Source organism: Phyllobates terribilis, unplaced genomic scaffold (assembly GCF_046119375.1).
Source record: "Phyllobates terribilis strain yellow unplaced genomic scaffold, ASM4611937v1 Scaffold_1__5_contigs__length_1240528914, whole genome shotgun sequence".
NCBI lineage: Eukaryota > Metazoa > Chordata > Amphibia > Anura > Dendrobatidae > Phyllobates > Phyllobates terribilis.
Genome location: NW_027362761.1, coordinates 958647917 through 958668817, shown reverse-complemented (window position 1 = coordinate 958668817; position 20901 = coordinate 958647917). Strand labels below are relative to the sequence as shown.

General features: G+C 43.1%; 1 protein-coding gene across 3 annotated transcripts in view; it reads left to right on the top strand.

The window, feature by feature from the left end:
- Nucleotides 1-20901, top strand: part of TTC29 (tetratricopeptide repeat domain 29) — a 387470-nt gene that overhangs the window by 251342 nt on the left and 115227 nt on the right. For all 3 annotated transcript variants that reach the window (XM_073642501.1, XM_073642502.1, XM_073642503.1), the window contains one exon: nt 6006-6097. In XM_073642501.1, coding sequence (XP_073498602.1) covers nt 6006-6097 — 92 coding nt within the window. The remainder of the gene's footprint in view (nt 1-6005; nt 6098-20901) is intronic.

Here is a 20901-nt window from a genome sequence, read left to right as displayed (position 1 = left end):
ATGTGTATAGGATCAGAACTAATAGCAGTACTTCAATTCATTACCAGAACCACCAACAGTACAGAAATACAGCATCTGAAACTTCATCAGTGCAGGAATATATTACAAGAAACACCATCAGTACAGGAATAAATCACTAGAACCATTATCAGCACAGGAATACATTACCAGAAAAATCATCCGTACATGAATACATCATCAGAAGCATCATCAGTACATGAATATAGCATCAGAACCCCCATCAGTACATAAAAACAGCACCAAAACACCGATTAGAACATGAATACGGCAACAGAACTACCAAGATTACAGAATTACAGCATCAAAACCAACAACAGTACAGGAATACATTATCAGAACCACCATCAGTACATAAATAAATCACCAAGCTTAGTACAGTGATTAACTGCACTGTTAGGTCAGCTGTATATACAGTTGTATTGTATGAACCTACAACTGCCTGTATGTTCTTAACAATGGTAAGTAGATATTGGTAGTTATTAACAGACATCATCAATCTGCGGACCATACAGGAACCACAGTACTGATGAGACACAGCCAGTATTACAAATAAACATTTACTTCCAAGCACTGCACCTTATAGGTGATATCTTCTCTGATTGGAGTCGTTCTCTTTCTTTTCCTTTCTATCTCGTCATTTTCAAATGATGACTTTTTACGTTGACATATTGTTTCTACAGACATCCATTTTCTCTGGTCTTCTGCAGCACATTCCGACACTGTGCCCTTAAATATAGCAGTGTCATTATAATTCTCCTGAATAAAAATATCTGCCCTACATTATGCTCCTTAATAAATAGTTGCCCCTTCCTGTGCTCCTTACACAATATAATACCCCTCCAATGTCCCTATCATGGTACATGGCCTCCACACTATCCTCCTATAAAATATTGAATCTACAGTGTCTGTCCTTATGCACTATAACCACCCATGCCCTCTCTTATTAGCTATAAGCACCTCACTGTCTTCCCTGATTAGCTATAGCCACCACACTGTCCCTATCTTATGTGTCTCCCACCACACTGCCCCCTTTTCATACTGCACACCATCTTCACTGTGTTCTGTCACACTATGTTCCCCTATACCATCCATTTTCTATACTTTGCCTCCTCTTCACTCTTCCCTCCATGCATGCTGCTCCCTCTCTATACTGCCTCCCACACTACTCTGTCTCTATATGGTGCCCCCTCACATTCCACCCCTCACACTGTTGCCTCAAACTCCCACACACACTTTTCCCTTACACTTCCCCTCCACACTGTCCCTGCACATTTTGCTCTCCAACACTGTCCCCTTACACTTCCCCCACACTGTTCCCTCTCACTCACCCACACACTGTCCCCCCACAGTTCCTTTCCACGCTGTCTACTCACATTTTTTCCCAAAAAATGTTCCACTCACACTTTTCCCCATGTACTGTACCCTCACACTTTTCTTTCTATATACTGTCCCCAACACTTTTCTTCCTCCATACTGTCCCCTCACACTTTTCTGTCTCATACTGACCCCTCACCCCTCATACTGTTCCCTCCATTTTTTCTCCCAGTTACTTTCCACTTTCCACTCCCGCCCATGAAATACCTCTGTTTCTTCAGAGCCATTGGAGAGCTTACTCTCCTCCTTTGCAGAAAGGGATGACGTCAGCAGCATGATTAAGGAACGTCATCATGCTGCTGAAGTTTCCTTGACCCTGGAAAAGCCAGAATGCAAGACGTGAGTACAAGTAAATACAGGGAGCCATCCTTTTACATGTCTTTTAAGCTGGTTGTCACCTTTACAACCTGCTCATAGAATAGCTACATTCCACTTCTGGGGGATGACAAAATGTCTTGGCCTGGAGGACACCTCAGACCACCGCAATAGGCGGCCTAATGGCTCCAACCCTGGCTGCATGTGCCTGGGGTAATTGCCTCATCTGTTCCCCCGACAGTTACGCCCCTGGCAAAATCCATGTCCATGTTCTGAACTGTCAGTCTTCAGGAGTGCACCACCACCCCAGCAAAGCAGAAAGCCGGGGGCCAGGAGTGGTGCACTCCTGAAGATTCATATTGAGAAAGCCTTTAACCATCAGTTGATAAGAAACCTTTAATATGTGAGTGAAATTATGTTTATCCCTTAAAGGGGTTGATCAGCAAACAAAAGTATATTTTAATCAACAGATCTTGGAATAAAAATAAGTTTCACAATTGGTTGTGTTAAAAAGAAAGTTCCTGTGTTGAGATAATCTTACAAATATGCCCCTGCTGTCTACTGTGTAGTAGCTGTGTCTGACTGTGCTGGAACATGGTCTGATCATACCACAGCTCCTGAGCAGAGGAAAACGCAAAAGGGAGTATACAGACATTACAGCAGGGGGTCACAACTGATTTTTTTGTGAGTAAAACATTTCACTGCCTGTTTTTAAACAATACTTAACCTCAAAGAAAAAATTGTCTGTGATCCCGTGCTGTAATGTCTATATACTCTCTTTTGCTTTTCCCCCTGGCTAGTAGCTGTGGTACTTGCAACCATGTTCCTGCACACAGCCATTACACAGGGGCACATTTATAAGATTATCTCGGCACAGGAACATTTTTTTTAAATACATCCAATTGTGGAGTTTATTTTTATTCCAAGATCTGTTGATTAAAATATACTTTTGTTTGTGGTACAACCCCTTTAATACACAAAACACTTAATGGCAAATACTTGTTTCTGAATAAAGTAGCTATGCTATTTTGCATGACAAACCTTCCTGACTGAGTCACAGTGAGAGCACTGTGCAGGAATGAGGGTTTCGGAAAACATTTGGGGAAAGCAGACAGGCATTCTGGGCCCTTGTGTATAGAAAAGAACACAATGCAGTCACAGTGAGAGCTGTGCAGACCCAACTTCTACACTCCTTTTTTTGTGGCTGCTAGAGACTTTGTGCACATTGTGAAAACTGCTTTTACTTTGGAATCTTATTTGGGCAATCCATACTCATGGATTATGGATCTAAACACTTAGTAAAAAACACTTTAGTGCCAATTTTACTGTTATCCTTATTTTCAAAAATTGTCAGGTTCAGTTATGAAATGAGACATTTCTTAATGATTTTGACCTCTTGAATTCAAATTTGACAATGAAAAATTTTAGTTGGCTCTTATTTCTATGATATCAAAGAGTTTTCCTTTTACAGCTATGCATAATTTATGCATAAAAGTTTCAGTACTTTGAAACATTATTATTTTAGCAAGTATAAAGATGCAGAATATTTTGTTATGCCAATTTCATTATATTCATTTAGAGGAAACTTAGAAACAATTCAAATAACTGAAACATGTCTAAACACTATTGCGAATTATAAACAGTTTCAGAAATTGCACTACAAAATGTGGTCCTCATTTAGTGACAACTCTTTTATGCTTGTCTCTTGTACTCCTGCATCAGATCATCTCATACAATTGTCCAACAATAATCTTCAAGCATTGATGGATTCCATTTTCCTTTATATCTTTTCTCTGTAGCCGCAATATCTTGGTGAAATCTCTTACCGTGCTCGTTGCTCACTGCTCCACAGTTTGTGGAAAAAAGTCTTGCTGCGAATGTAAGAAATGAATCTTTAAGGACACGTTACAGCCAAGATCCTTATGTAATAGGAGATTTTCCACCAACTTGTCATAGTTATCTGTTCTTGAGTTTCCCAAAAAATTTAGTTACCACTAAAGCGAATGCTACCCATGCAGCCTTTTCCTTGTCCTGCAACAAACGGAGAAACTCCTTATCTTGAAGAAGCTTACGAATCTGAGGTCTAATAAGGACTCCTTCCAGGACAATTTTTACTCCCTGGCTGAAGTGAATGTCAGAGAGGCCAGTATTTTTTATTGTAGTGATAGTCTCTTGCATGACTATCCCACTCACACAGAAAGCAGCAGTACTTTATGTATCCACCCTGGAGCCCAAATAAGAGGGCAACCACCTTTAAATCACCACAGAGGGGCCACATATGTTGGTTCTAGTTCAGGCACCTCCATTCCTGTGGATTATGACTTGCCTTCAGAGCTTCCAGTTAAACTGTTGATGTTGTTGCATGCCACAATATCACCCTCCATGAAGAAGTATTGGACAAGATCTTTATCATTGTTGCGGAACAAAGAAATCCAAAAATCGTCTGGTAGGAGATTCTACTGCTGTAGCCTGGAACCTAAGAGCTCAGCTTTACTCTTGGGCAGATCCAAATCTCTAACAAGATTGTTCAGTTCAGTTTGTGTTATAAGATGTGGTTCAGTTGAGGTCACTGATAGAAAGTCTGGGTCAGGAGAGGAAGATGCTTCATGACACCAAGCGCACTCTTCTTCCTCACTTGATTCGACTGAAAATGTTTCTGGTGCTTTTGGAACCAGCAGTTCTTCTGTATGTGGTGCTGGACGTATTGCAGATGGAATGCTTGGATACTGTAAATTCCACTTCTTCTTCTTTGAAACTCCTATCCTAATGGGGGGCACCATGCAGAAATAGCAATTAGTAGTGTGATCAGTTGGCTCTCTCCAGATGATTGGGACTACAAAAGGCATAGATTGCCTCTTCCCATGCAACCACTGGGTAAGATGTGATGCACATCTATTGGAGCATGTGTGTGGAGCCAAACTCTTATCTCCTATTCTACAGCCAAAATACAGGTTGTAGTCTTCCCATATCATGGTAGTCAAGCTTCGCCTTTGTGACACTAAAGTGACTTCTCCACATATGTAGCAAAAACTATGCTCTCTGTTAATACAAAAACAAGGCATAGCTGAAAAAACATATGGAAACATGTCAATATGCTAAGAAACAAACTTGAGAAATCCTAAAACTGTATACTCTACACAGAGAGCATTTATAAAAGTAGGTGATGCAACTATAATTAGGATTACGTCGTCGGAGCGGAGTTGGCGTCTTTTGATTGGTCTCCCTAAGATTATAGAATACTGAAGGCTCAATAAACTAAATAGATGATGTAATAGACTAGCTACTAACAATTCAATAACGATGATGAAATAATAGAGACACAATTTTTCTATAAGCCTGCATGAAAGGTGACATAAGTAATTACAGCCTCCTCTCGATCTTGAAAATTAGAGCCAATCAGCAAATTTAAGAATCATATTAGTTTCCAGCACCATAAAATTAGTTAAGTTCAACTGTTTTCTTCTCTGAACTAATCTGGCTGTAGAACAGTGTTTTCTGCACGAAGGCACCAAAATAGTGTGTTTAACCCCATTTAAAAATGTGACCAAATTAAATTTATAGAATAAAAATGAAACAGGAAAAAAAAAAGGTTAATTACCGCTTGAATTCTTAAGAATTGTGCGCACTTTTATTTTACGAACAGGAAGCAATATGGCCAATAGTATTCAATTTTTTTTATAATTAAAGGGTTTTTTCCACTACTGTACAACCCCAGCTTAATCGTTTTAGGACCCTATATATAATAAAAACAATATATTTTCACCTCCTGAAGCAACGCCATTCCAGCAATGTAAGTGCCGCTGTTTTCGGAGAGTGATGTGACTTGTGTTACATGCAGGCTGCAGTTAATGAGCAGCCACTCATTGGCTGCACCTGGCAGTTTACATAATAAGTCGCATCACTCTCTGGAAATAGCTGCACTGACTTCATTGGACTGGCACCTCTGTAATTGTTTTATCTGGGGTCCTGAAATTATTTAAGAAATATAAAATAATTATAGAAACTTGACAATTTTTTTAATGTAATTTGCATAATTTCATTTTATCTATTTAATGTGTTCTTTACATAGTACTACATGATATATTGATGATACAACAAAGCAACATCCAGGGTGAAGAGATGAATAGTCTTATTCCTAATCTTTCTTTTAGTATTTATAGGAATTTTCCTTTCAGTAAAATCATAGATTTAAGAAATATGCTACTTTTTAAGTATTTTTATTTTATTTAAGACATTTTAGACATATGCTACTTTTTGTATATTGTAACTCTATTGTGTTTTTATTTTATCTACAGTCTCTCACTAGTTACATGGAGATTTCTAAAGAACTTGGAGATAATGTTGGGCTAGGAAAAGCATATGAAGCAATGGCAAAAGCTTTGGAGAGGTAAGTTAGCACTCGAATGTCTTGCTGTCACTGCCAATTTATTCAACTGTGAATGACTCGAATTGCTAGAGATCTGTCACTTCCCATTTACTGGCTCTTTACGTCTTAAGCACTGCCCTTCTTGAGTGACCCTTTCAGTCTAAATTATTTGAAACAAATACAGTTTAAAAGGGCAGAGTGAGACAGCATCAAAGCGTTTCCTGCCCGGTGCTCTTACCTGTGCATTATATTTGTACAGATTTCTGTTCTATAAATTTAAAAGACAGATGCATAGAGATTTTGGAGGCAAACTATAATGGGAGAGTTACCAATGGTTTTATATGATCATTTCTTTAAATTTATTTTTACAAAAAGAGTTAAAGTTTATATTTATGTCTGATTACAACTTTTCAGTTTTCCATTTGAATTGAGCTACATACAGTACAGACCAAAAGTTGGGACACACCTTCTCATTTAAAGATTTTTCTGTATTTTCATGACTATGAAAATTGTACATTCACACTGAAGGCATCAAAACTATGAATTAACACATGTGGAATTATATACTTAACAAAAAAGTGTGAAACAACTGAAAATATGTCTTATATTCTAGGTTCTTCAAAGTAGCCACCTTTTGCTTTGATGACTGCTTTGCACACTCTTGGCATTCTCTTGATGAGCTTCAAGACGTAGTCACCGGAAATGGTCTTCCAACAATCTTGGAGGAGATCCCAGAGATGCTTAGCACTTGTTGGCCCTTTTGCCTTCACTCTGTGGTCCAGCTCACCCCAAACCATCTCGATTTGGTTCAGGTGTGGTGACTGTGGAGGCCAGGTCATCTGGGGTAGCACCCCATCACTCTCCTTCTTGGTCAAATAGCCCTTACACAGCCTGGAGGTGTGTTTGGGGTCATTATCCTGTTGAAAAATAAATGATAGTCCAACTAAATGCAAACCGGATGGAATAGCATGCCGCTGCAAGATGCTGTGGTAGCCATGCTGGTTCAGTATGCCTTCAATTTTGAATAAATCCCCAACAGTGTCACCAGCAAAGCACCCCCACACCATCACACCTCCTCCTCCATGCTTCACGGTGGGAACCAGGCATGTAGAGTCCATCCGTTTACCTTTTCTGCATTGCACAAAGACACGGTGGTTGGAACCAAAGATCTCAAATTTGGACTCATCAGACCAAAGCAAAGATTTCCACTGGTCTAATGTCCATTCCTTGTGTTCTTTAGCCCAAACAAGTCTCTTCTGCTTGTTGCCTGTCCTTAGCAGTGGTTTCCTAGCAGCTATTTTACCATGAAGGCCTGCTGCACAAAGCCTCCTCTTAACTGTTGTTGAAGAGATGTGTCTCCTGCTAGAACTCTGTGTGGCATTGACCTGGTCTCTAATCTGAGCTGCTGTTAACCTGCGATTTCTGAGGCTGGTGACTCGGATAAACTTATCCGCAGAAGCAGAGGTGACTCTTGGTCTTCCTTTCCTGGGGCAGTCCTCATGTGAGCCAGTTTCTTTGTAGTGCTTGATGGTTTTTGCAACTGCACTTGGGGACACTTTCAAAGTTTTCCCAATTTTTCGCACTGACTGACCTTCATTTCTTAAAGTAATGATGGCCACTCGTTTATCTTTACTTAGCTGCTTTTTTCTTACCATAATATAAATTCTAACAGTCTATTCAGTAGGACTATCAGCTGTGTATCCACCAGACTTCTGCACAACACAACTGATGGTCCCAACCCCATTTATAAGGCAAGAAATCCCACTTATTAAACCTGACAGGGCACACCTGTGAAGTGAAAACCATTTCCGGTGACTACCTCTTGAAGCTCATCAAGAGAATGCCAAGAGTGTGCAAAGCAGTCATCAAAGCAAAAGGTGGCTACTTTGAAGAACCTAGAATATAAGACATATTTTCAGTTGTTTCACACTTTTTTGTTAAGTATATAATTCCACATGTGTTAATTCATAGTTTTGATGCTTTCAGTGTGAATGTACAATTTTCATAGTCATGAAAATACAGAAAAATCTTTAAATGAGAAAGTGTGTCCAAACTTTTGGTGTGTACTGTATATTATATTACTTATCTTCTTCCTCAACCTTACAGTACAGAGCTGCGCTCACAATTCTGCAGGCTTCAGATTAGACTGTCAGTATTTTGGAATTTAGCTTTTATCCCATGCACTGTACAGTAATCTAAATGAGGGAAAACTAGCTCTCTCATAGCATTGTAGGAGATGGCAGAGTGTATAATTGACAACCCTTTGACTGTTTTCTATAAGGACAAGCCAAGTTTTGAAATCTGCTAAAGATATCTGTACAACAGTGGCGTACCGCCAATGGCGGCAGGCCACGCGACTGCTATGGGGCCCGTGATGCAAGGGGGCCCCATAGCAGTCCAGGGGAGGACATACAGCCGCCGGTTCAGCTGCTCCCTGCACGCGGCGGGCATGGAGCGATCCCTTCAGCTCTGCTGCTGACAGGATGAAAATGGCAGCGGAGCTGGAGGAATCCGTTCTCTGCTTCCTCCTTGACACAGACGCGCGCAGCTTGATGACATCATCATGCAGCGCTCGCCTGGGTCAGGAAGAAAGTTGCCAGCAACTAGGAGGATGCTGCAGGAGCGCGTGCTGAGAGGTAAGTTTTTTTTTCTTTTTACTTATAACGCTGGGGAGAGGAACAGGAGAATGAGGGGAGGTGGGGAAGAGCAATGGTGGGGCTGGGGAGAGCAGTGAGGGGGATGGGAAGAGAAATGATGGGGATGATGGGGCTGGGGAGAGCAATGATGGGGATGTGGTGCTGGGGAGAGCAATGATGGGGATGGGGGGAGCAATGATGGGGATGATGAGACTAGGGAGAGCAATGATGGGGATGTGGGGCTGGGGAGAGCAATGTTGGGGCTGATGGAGCTGGGGAGAGCAATGATGGGGGTGGTGGGGCTGGGGAGAGCAATGATGGGGATGGTGGCGATGGGGAGAGCAATGATGGGGATGGTGGCGATGGGGAGAGCAATGATGTGGCTGATGGAGCTGGAGAGAGCAATGATGGGGATGGTGGTGCTGGAGAGAGCAATGATGGGGCTGATGGGGCTGGAGAGAGCAATGATGGGGCTAATAGAGCTGGGGAGAGCAATGATGGGGATGGTGGGACTGGGGAGAGCAATGATGGGGATGGTGGCGATGGGGAGAGCAATGATGGGGCTGAGGAGATCAATGATGTGGATGGTGGCGATGGGGAGAGCAATGATGGGGCTGAGGAGATCAATGATGTGGATGATGGGGCTGGGGAGAGCAATGATGGGGCTGATGGCGCTGGGGAGAGCAGTTATGCGGATGGTGGGGCTAGGGGGAGCAATGATGGGGATGATGGGGCTGGGGAGAGCAATGATGGGGATGTGGGGCTGGGGAGAGCAATGTTGGGGCTGATGGAGCTGGGGAGAGCAATGATGGGGATGGTGGGGCTGGTTAGAGCAATGATGGGGATGGTGGCGATGGGGAGAGCAATGGTGGGGATGGTGGGTCTGGGGAGAGCAATGATGAGGCTGATGGAGCTGGAGAGAGCAATGATGGGGATGGTCGTGCTGGGGAGAGCAATGATGAGACTGATGGGGTTGGGGAGAGCAATGATGGGGCTAATGGAGCTGGGGAGAGCAATGATGGGGATGGTGGGACTGGGGAGAGCAATGATGGGGATGGTGGCGATGGGGAGAGCAATGATGGGGCTGATGGGGCTGAGGAGATCAATGATGTGGATGGTGGGGCTGGGGAGAGCAGTGATGGGGCTGATGGGGCTGGGGTGAGCAATGATGGGGCTGATGGAGCTGGGGAGAGCAATTATGGGGTGGTGGGGCTTTGGGGAGCAATGATGGGGATGGTGGGGCTGGGGAGAGCAATTTTGGGGATGGTGGGGCTGGGGAGAGCAATGATGGGGCTGATGGAGCTGGGGAGAGCAATTATGGGGATGGTGGGGCTGGGGGAAGCAATGATGGGGATGATGGGGCCGGGGAGAGCAATGATGGGGATCTGGGGTTGGGGAGAGCAATGTTGGGGCTGATGGAGCTGGGGAGAGCAATGATGGGGATGGTGGGGCTGGGGAGAGCAATGATGGGGATGGTGGCAATGGGGAGAGCAATGATGGGGATGGTGGTGCTGGGGAGAGCAATGATGAGACTGATGGGGTTAGGGAGAGCAATGATGGGGCCAATGGAGCTGGGGAGAGCAATGATGGGGATGGTGGGACTGGGGAGAGCAATGATGGGGATGGTGGCGATGGGGAGAGCAATGATGGGGCTGATGGGGCTGAGGAGATCAATGATGTGGATGGTGGGGCTGGGGAGAGCAGTGATGGGGCTGATGGGGCTGGGGTGAGCAATGATGGGGCTGATGGAGCTGGGGAGAGCAATTATGGGGGTGGTGGGGCTTTGGGGAGCAATGATGGGGATGGTGGGGCTGGGGAGAGCAATTTTGGGGATGGTGGGGCTGGGGAGAGCAATGATGGGGCTGATGGAGCTGGGGAAAGCAATTATGGGGATGGTGGAGCTGGGGGAAGCAATGATGGGGATGATGGGGCCGGGGAGAGCAATGATGGGGATCTGGGGTTGGGGAGAGCAATGTTGGGGCTGATGGAGCTGGGGAGAGCAATGATGGGGATGGTGGGGCTGGGGAGAGCAATGATGGGGATGGTGGCAATGGGGAGAGCAATGATGGGGATGGTGGGTCTGGGGAGAGCAATGATGGGGCTGATGGAGCTGGAGAGAGCAATGATGGGGATGGTGGTGCTGGGGAGAGCAATGATGGGGCTGATGGGGCTGGGGAAAGCAATGATGGGGCTGATGGGGCCGGGGAGAGCAATGATGGGGATGGTGGGACTGGGGAAAGCAATGATGGGGCTGATGGGGCTGGGGAGAGCAATGATGGGGCTGATGGAGCTGGGGAGAGCGATTATGGGGATGGTGGGGCTGGGGGGAGCAATGATGGGGATGATGGGGCTGGGGAGAGCAATAATGGGGATGTGGGGTTGGGGAGAGCAATGTTGGGGCTGATGGAGCTGGGGAGAGCAATGATGGGGATGGTGGGTCTGGGGAGAGCAATGATGGGGCTGATTGAGCTGGAGAGAGCAATGATGGGGATGGTGGTGCTGGGGAGAGCAATGATGGGGCTGATGGGGCTGGGGAGAGCAATGATGGGGCTAATGGAGCTGGGGAGAGCAATGATGGGGATGGTGGGACTGGGGGGAGCAATGATGGGGATGATGGGGCTGGGGAGAGCAATAATGGGGATGTGGGGTTGGGGAGAGCAATGTTGGGGCTGATGGAGCTGGGGAGAGCAATGATGGGGATGGTGGGTCTGGGGAGAGCAATGATGGGGCTGATTGAGCTGGAGAGAGCAATGATGGGGATGGTGGTGCTGGGGAGAGCAATGATGGGGCTGATGGGGCTGGGGAGAGCAACGATGGGGCTAATGGAGCTGGGGAGAGCAATGATGGGGATGGTGGGACTGGGGAGAGCAATGATGGGGATGGTGGCGATGGGGAGAGCAATGATGGGGCTGAGGAGATCAATGATGTGGATGGTGGGGCTGGGGAGAGCAATGATGGGGCTGATGGGGCTGGGGAGAGCAATGATGGGGATGGTGGGGCTGGGGAGAGCAATGATGGGGCTGATGGAGCTGGGGAGAGCAATTATGGGGATGGTGGGGCTGGGGAGAGAAATTATGGGGCTGATGGAGCTGGAGAGAGCAATGATGTGGATGGTGGGGCTGGGGAAAGCAATGATGGGGCTGATGGGGCTGGGGAGAGCAATGATGAGGATGATGGGTCTGGGGAAAGCAATGATGGGGCTGGGGAGAGCAATGATGGGGATAGTGGGGCTGGGGAGAGCAATGATGTGGATGGTGGGGCTGGGGAGAGCAATGATGGGGCTGGGGAAAGCAATGATGGGGATGGTGGGGCTAGTGAGAGCAGTGATGGGGATGGTGGCAATGGGGAGAGCAATGATGGGGCTGATGGAGCTGGGGAAAGCAATGATGGGTCTGATGGAGCTGGGGAGAGCAATGATGGGGATGGTGGGGCTTGGGAAAGCAATTATGGGGCTGGGGAGAGCAATGATGGGGATGTTGGGGCTGGGGAGAGCAATGATGGGGCTGGGGAAAGCAATGATGGGGATGGTGGGACTGGGGAGAGCAATGATGGGGATGGTGGCAATGGGGAGAGCAATTATGGGGATGGTGAGGCTGGGGAAAGCAATGATGGGGCTGGGGAGAGCAATGATGGGGATGGTGGGGCTGGGGAGAGCAATGATGGGGATGGTGGGGCTGGGGAGAGCAATGATGGGGCTGGGGAAAGCAATGATGTGGGGATGGTGGGGCTGGGGAGAGCAATGATGGGGATGGTGGCAATGGGGAGAGCAATTATGGGGATGGTGAGGCTGGGGAAAGCAATGATGGGGCTGATGGAGCTGGGGAGAGCAATGATGGGGATGGTGGGGCTTGGGAAAGCAATGATGGGGCTGGGGAGAGCAATGATGGGGATGTTGGGGCTGGGGAGAGCAATGATGGGGCTGATGGGGCTGGGGAAAGCAATGATGGGGATGGTGGGATTGGGGAGAGCAATGATAGGGATGGTGGCAATGGGGAGAACAATGATGGGGCTGGAGAGAGCAATGATGGGGGTGCTAGGAGAGAGCAATGATGGGGGTGCTGGGAGAGAGCAATGATGAGGGTGTCACTTTGCTTGTACTGCAAAGCCTTGTACATTTTCCGTGTGCACATAGCCTTACAGTTACAGTAATTGGGGAGAGTCACAGAGACTGAATAATTTATATTATTGGGCGGCAGAGATTATAGTTAATGGTGGGCACAGTGCTGCTGATCACTTTGTATTTTGATTACTAAGTGGCTAATAGTATATTAATGGTGGGGTACATATCTGTATTCACGGGCTCAGTGTGGGGGAGACACAAGTATATATACAATATATGTGACCTTGTTATTTTTAGGGCTGTACTGATCATCGTGACAAGATGAGTCGTGGCTGGCAGATGTCGACATGAAGGTCTGACCAGATGGAGAAGAAGCAGCAGAAACTGACTCTGATCAGATGAGACGTTAGCGGTAAGTTACTGGATGTAAATATTATTCTGTATCTGCACTGTGTGACTTGGAGTGATAATGTTATCTGTATAATCCCTTAGGCTGCATTCTCACATTTATGTGAAATGTCTGTGTGCTGCCAGAATTTTTTATCGCATGGTCAACGGACTCGTAGAGTTTCATAGATACATAACACATCCATGAAAATCATGGATCTGAGAATTAGATCTGTGAGGGTCAGAGACTGTCCTGTTCTGATCCGATTTTGAGGATCAGAATAGGACATGCTCAATGCGTCTGTAAAAGTGGGCAGCACACCGACACTGCACACAGATGCAGGAATGTAGCCGTATTATGTATAGCATACTCAGTATATAGTGTACTCACTTATTATGTATAGCACCGTCCTTAGTTATATAGTTTCACCTTTTTTTATGTATAACACCCTACCTTATTACGTATCATCCTCTCTAGCCCTAAGGGGTCACAGTTGAGGGATCATACTGTGTCGGGGTCACCATACTTTGCCCTGGGAGTTGAGGTGGGGCACAGTAGGGACATTATACTGCGCATGTGCAGGAATTCACCATGGGGGTATCATACTGTGTTTGGGGGACACTTTTGTTGGCATGACACTTTATGGGGCAATGAAAGAGGGATCAAGGACTACAGCAGGGGGAAAATTACTATGTAACGGATGGAAAGTTGTGAGATCTGCTCTTGTGTGACCACGACAATTATTTACATTTTTTTTTGGGGGGGCAATTAGAACTTCCCCTTTGGGGCTCCATGATTCCTATGTACGCCCCTGCTGTACAACAAAAGTAACTACGTATGAGCACAGAACAAGAAGCTCTTTGATTCTGAGTGTGACCCATACTTTTAAACTGTTTGTTTCAAATAATTTAGACTATTGACAGGTTGTGTTCACTGTGGCCGGAAGTAGAGACCTGGTGCGAAACCAGATAGGTACAGGAACGGCAGTTAATAGCTCACTGAAGTATCCTTTCTTTTACTTTTTTAAAACAATCTGACCTTTTTGTAAAAAAGTTTACATTTCAGACAAGCTTATTAAAGCAAAGTTTTTCCCACTAACAAAGTTCATTTTAATCAATAGATCTTGGAATAAAAATAAATTCCACTATTGGATGTGTTAAAAAAATATTACTATGGTGAGACAATCTTATAAATGTGCCTCTGCTGTGTACTGTGTAATGGCTGTGTCTGACCATACAGGAACATGGTCTGATCATACCACATCTCCTGGGCAGGGGGGAAGCAAAAGAGTATACAGACAGGACAGCACAGGTTCGCTGCTGATTCATTCTGTAAGGTAAAACATATAGAATAACAGGCATTGAAATGTTTTACCTCACAGAAAAAAACAGCTGTGATCCCATGCTGTAATGTCTGTATACTCTTTTGCTTCCTCCCCTGGCCGGGAGCTGTGGTATGATCAGACCATGTCCCTGCACAGTCAGACACAGACATTACACAGTACATAGCAGGGGCACATTTATAAGATTATCTCAGCAACATTTTATTTAAACACATCCAATTGTGGAATTTATTTTTATTCCAAGATCTATTGATTAAAATGAACTTTGTTCGTGGGACAACCCCTTTGAAGAGGACCTGCCGCTAGGTCAAAAGTGGCCAGTATTTCCTCTTATTATATTCCTACTGCTCCACTGAGTATTCTGTAGTTGTTTTTTTTTTGTTTGCTTTTAAATACCGTTGCAGGGACATGGGCCTTTTATATAGTGCTATTTTTTATGGTCTTTAGTAAGGGGGCTTGGCTCGTAGGGTAATTATGCAGAGCAGCCTAAAAATATGCCCACATACAATTCTATGAGCAATGTCCCCTTTGGTAAAGACCATAAAAATGAGTACTAGATAAAAGGTTCTTACTTCTGGAACCATCTGGTGGATTAAAAACACACACACAAATACATATACACAAAATGAAATACTCAAGAGTGCAGCTAAAAGAAAATAAAAGCAAAAACTAGATACTATTGTCCTGGTCCTATGTAAGTGAGCCACTTAAAATCTCTTGTATCTATATTCACCTCAATGTGTAAATTTAATTTCCTTTTTTAGAATTATAAATTTGTTTTGTATGCTTCATTCACTTACTTGCAGGCTATAATGTACATAAGCTCCATTAATTTCAAGTAGGAGAAAATTTGACATACTGCAGCCCTTTGCTTCTTGTTTGCTAATGTCAGCTGCAGGTTCAGACGGAGAAGGAGAAAGATATCTAAAACACTTACATATCTTACCCAAAGGCATTTGCAACCTATATCTTTGCTTCACCCATAAAACATACACACAGAGTGCTTGGTGCTATCACAGCACTTACGGAATCGGTTGCTGGTTATGACTTTATTTTTAATATTTACCCTGTGTCTACAGTTGCTCTATCTAGTATCCTGTTCCCTACTCCTTTCACTTTTTTGCAAGGTGGGGGGTGAATTCCTCTGCTATGTATCTTTATTTAATTAAAAGGAAAAAAGGGGGTTTGGTACCGCGTTAGCCAGTTGAAAAAAAATTGCTGTCAGTGGGAAAAACAAGATAATATTGTAGTTATGATACCTTTTAATGGCTAACAAAAATAAAATAAATGATGTTACACGGCAAGCTTTTGGGACAACTTAGGTCCCTTCCTCAGGCATGATATGTTAAGGTATATGAAGAAACACAAATATATGCACACAAAGAAAAAAAAAAAGGAAAAGCAGATGCATGACATGCATGTGCTTTTTTTTTCTCTTTCTTTGTGTGCATATATTTGTGTTTCTTCATATACCTTAACATATCATGCCTGAGGAAGGGACCTAAGTTGTCCCAAAAGCTTGCCGTGTAACATCATTTATGTTCGACAAATTTGAATTTCAAATGGTTCACTCATCTTTTATTGGTTTCATCGTATGCACATCCAGATGTTTAAAGATTCTCCTCTAAAAAAATTTTTTGAGTAAATATATATATATATATATATATATAAATATATATACAGTACAGACCAAAAGTTTGGACACACCTTCTCATTTAAATATTTTTCTGTATTTTCATGACTCTGAAAATAGTACATTCACACTGAAGGCATTAAAACTATTTAACACATGTGGAATTATATACCTAACAAAAAAGTGTGAAACAACTGAAAATATGTCTTATATTCTAGGTTCTTCAAAGTAGCCACCTTTTGCTTTGATGACTGCTTTGTACACTCTTGGCATTCTCTTGATGAGCTTCAAGAGGTAGTCACCGGAAATGGTCTTCCAACAATCTTGAAGGAGTTACCAGAGATGCTTAGCACTTGTTGGCCCTTTTGCTTTCACTCTGCGGTCCAGCTCACCCCAAACCATCTCGATTGGGTTCAGGTCTGGTGACTTTGGAGGCCAGGTCATCTGGCGTAGCACCCCATCACTCTCCTTCTTGGTCAAATATCCCTTACACAGCCTGGAGGTGTGTTTGGGGTCATTGTCCTGTTGAAAAATAAATGATGGTCCAACTAAACGCAAACCGGATGGAATAGCATGCCGCTGCAAGATGCTGCGGTAGCCATGCTTGTTCAGTATGCCTTCAATTTTGAATAAATCCCCAACAGTGTCACCAGCAAAGCACCCCCACACCATCACACCTTCTCCTCCATGCTTCACGGTGGGAACCAGGCATGTAGAGTCCATCCGTTCACATTTTCTGCGTCGCACAAAGACACGGTGGTTGGAACCAAAGATCTCAAATTTGGACTCATCAGACCAAAGCACAGATTTCCACTGGTCTAATGTCCATTCCTTGTGTTCTTTAGCCCAAACAAGTCTCTTCTGCTTGTTGCCTGTCCTTAGCAGTGGTTTCCTAGCAGCTATTTTACCATGAAGGCCTGCGGCACAAAGTCTCCTCTTATCAGTTGTTGTAGAGATGTGTCTGCTGCTAGAACTCTGTGTGGCATTGACCTGGTCTCTAATCTGAGCTGCTGTTAATCTGCGATTTCTGAGGCTGGTGGCTCGGATAAACTTATCCTCGGAAACAGAGGTGACTCTTGGTCTTCCTTTCCTGGGGCGGTCCTCATGTGAGCCAGTTTCTTTGTAGCGCTTGATGGTTTTTGCAACTGCACTTGGGGACACATTCAAAGTTTGCCCAATTTTTCGGACTGACTGACCTTAATTTCTTAAAGTAATGTTGGCCACTTGTTTTTCTTTACTTAGCTGCTTTTTTCTTGCTATAATACAAATTCTAACAGTCTATTCAGTAGGACTATCAGCTGTGTATATACCTGACTAGTGCACAACACAACTGATGGTCCCAACCCCATTTATAAGGCAAGAAATCCCACTTATTAAACCTGACAGGGCACACCTGTGAAGTGAAAACCATTTCAGGTGACTACCTCTTGAAGCTCATCAAGAGAATGCCAAGAGTGTGCAAAGCAGTCATCAAAGCAAAAGGTGGCTACTTTGAAGAACCTAGAATATAAGACATATTTTCAGTTGTTTCACACTTTTTTGTTAGGTATATAATTCCACATGTGCTAATTCATAGTTTTGATGCCTTCAGTGTGAATGTACAATTTTCAAAGTCATGAAAATACCAAAAAATCTGTGAATGAGAAGGTGTGTCCAAACTTTTGGTCTGTACTGTATACACACAATCTATCGAGCAAAAAATAGTATCGCAAGAAGTAAGTATATATTGGCATAGGTTTTTACTTCGGTCTAAAAATCTGTAGGAAAAAAGTAGAATGGGAAAGGAGAAAAGACAATAACAAGTACACCACCTGCACTTCCAATATACGCTATAATCTACACTGAAGATTTTCCTGTCCATGATCTTTTCAATGTTTTCCTGGAGAATAATTACATTTTCCTTAAATAAATTGGTTGCCCAATGATGTATGTTTCTCAATGTGACATTACTCCGTGATGGTTACCTGTTACAAATTGAACGCCGTGTATTTCAGATTACTTCTTTAAATTAAGAGAAGGCTATTTATTTTTATACATTTCCCTTCTCACTGATTCCATTTACCTTAATACTTTCATCTCCAGCCTCTAAACTTATAGCCCCATCAAGAATCCCCTTTGTGGTAGTTTCATCCCTGTTCTATTTGATTTCTCCATTCTGAGTAAATGATTAAGTTTTCATGCATTGGTTCAACCAAAACCTATGTTCACTCAACCACATCCTTTATTGATTACTTCTACAGCAAACAGTAGGCCAAGTGTGATATACATAATTGGACAGTTGTCAGGGGATATGGGTGTTTAAAGTACCATTTGCCCATCTGGAAACTGGAATCACCTTGGTAGATAAATATCATGTGAATTTTCTTTCTTTTCCTTTGGACCAAATAGTGCTGCTTCTTAGAAATATATGTTTTAACTCTCTAAGGTCTGGTTGAATGAATTTGGTGATTATAACCCATAATATGCTCTCTACGTTGCACCTGTGTACTGCATGCTGAGGACTGGGGAAAGAGGAATTAATATTTGTCTAACACTGTAACCCTGCTCTTATCCTCCGTAACCTCTGCTGTGCTCTTCTAAGACTGTGTTGGCTTTCTTTGACCAGAGCTTTTCTTTGATAACATATCATTACTGAAAAAACTGTTAAACACCTGCAACTTGATATATGCATTAAGCTACAGATGTTTATTTTGTCTTTTGCAAGTAGAGTGTACTCTGCCAATAGAAAACATTAAAAAACATTCCCGATACGGGCAATTTTTGTTTTTGCACTTTCACTTTCTTTCCTCCCCTTCTTCCAAGAGCTGTAACTTTTTCATTTACCATACAATATTCTGGAAATGTAAAAATAATAATACCATGTGCAGTGAAGAAAAAGCCTATGGTCCTGATACGTCAAACAGTTTTTGCCAGAAGTCTGACATGAAACTGTGCAACTCACAAAAAATTTGTGACTTTTGGTATTTCTTACTCCAGTCCCAGACAGCTCAGCCTACTTTTTTTTTTAAATCAGATAAGATTTTTATTGAATTTTTCCAAATACAACAAAAACAAACATTAACACAAATTCCCATATAACCCCCCCACACACACACATTATTTGTTCGTTCTAGACCTTGTTGGTATAATTTAATAATCAATGGTACAAAAATTAGATGCTGCAATATTTTACAAAGTTAATTACACCTATACTGTTTATCACATTATCAATACAAAGACAATAAACATGTACATAGAAACCTGGGATCAGATTGTTGTACCCTAGCATTTTGTGGTGTGCTCACATCCATTTTCCATAGCCCCATATTCATCCTGTGTAACTTAGGTTGTTATATATTTAATGTAACATTCCAACGTATAGCATATTTAAAAGTGAGAAATTTACCCAGATATAGAACCTAGTAATGACAAAATCGACGCACCATGATAGGCTTTCCATCTTCCACATATCTTATAATATTTGTGCAAAGCTTTCCTTTTTTTGTATACCCTTTCCTCTAACCGAACCAATAAATGCATCTTCTCACTAAATTCTCTAACTTTTGGGGGGGAATTGCTTAACCAGTGTGCTGCTATAATTTTTCTTATTTGGTAAAGTGCCCTTTTAATCGCCAATCTTTCATTTTCGTCCTCAATTACTCCGTCTACATACCCCAGCACACAAACTATAGGGTGCATTGGGATATTTACATCAAATACACCATTTAAGTAACCAACAGTGCGTTTCCAAAAATTTTCAAGAGAGCTACATACCCAAAACATGTGTAAAATATCAGCGGGACCCATCCCACACCTTGAACATACATCATCTGCTCTCACTCCTATTTTATGGAGAAATTTAGGAGTTCTATAAACCCAGTGTAATAGGTATAAATGTGACAATCTCTGGGTTTCACTAGTGGACAGCTGTGGAACTGAGGACATTATTATGTCCCAATGATAAGGATCAATTATACCAATATCCTCCCATTTTTCCTTAAGGCTTAATGGATGTTTTAAAATAAAGTGTTCTAGTAGTATTTTGTAGAATCTAGAGATGGCTCCTTTTATATGGCTCTGGTTTGTAACCATAGAGAATAATAAATAATTATCTATGTTAAGTTTTTTGATTTTGTCTTGTTTAGGCCAAGCATGTCGTATTTGGAGATATTGGAAGAAATATTTATTTGGGAGAAGAAATTCCTCTTTTAGCTGTTGGAAACTTTTAAATATCCCAGTTATCTGGAGTTGGGCAATAGTAGCCAGACTTGCTTTTCTTCAGGGGCTAAAGCTCACTAATCTAAACATCTCTGGAAGTCAAGGGTTTTGCCATATGGTGGTAAACTTTTTATATCCATCTATATCTAACAACTGCTTAGCTTTTTCCCATGTCTTTATCATGAGGAGCACCGTTGGAAGCTTCTTTTGCTGCCTCCCCTGGTAGCCAACCTCCAAAAAGGGGATAATTGGGATACCTTCTGTATGATCTTGCAGCACGGTTACAATATTACCCTGCAGTAGTTTGAACTGTTGAAGTTGCGTCTCTAACAAATACAGCCATGGATTTGGTGCAGCTAGACCCCCCTCCTCTATTTCCCTCTGCAACGTGTCATATTTAATGCGAGCACTCCCCTTCCTCCAAATCAGTTCCCTAAACATAGCCTGAAATTTGTAAAAGTGTTTCAGGGGAAGCCATACCGGGGTGTTGTGGATAATATAAAGCAGTTGGGCCATCAGTATCATCTTAACCAGGTTCGTTCGTCCAATGACCAATAAGGGTATTTTGT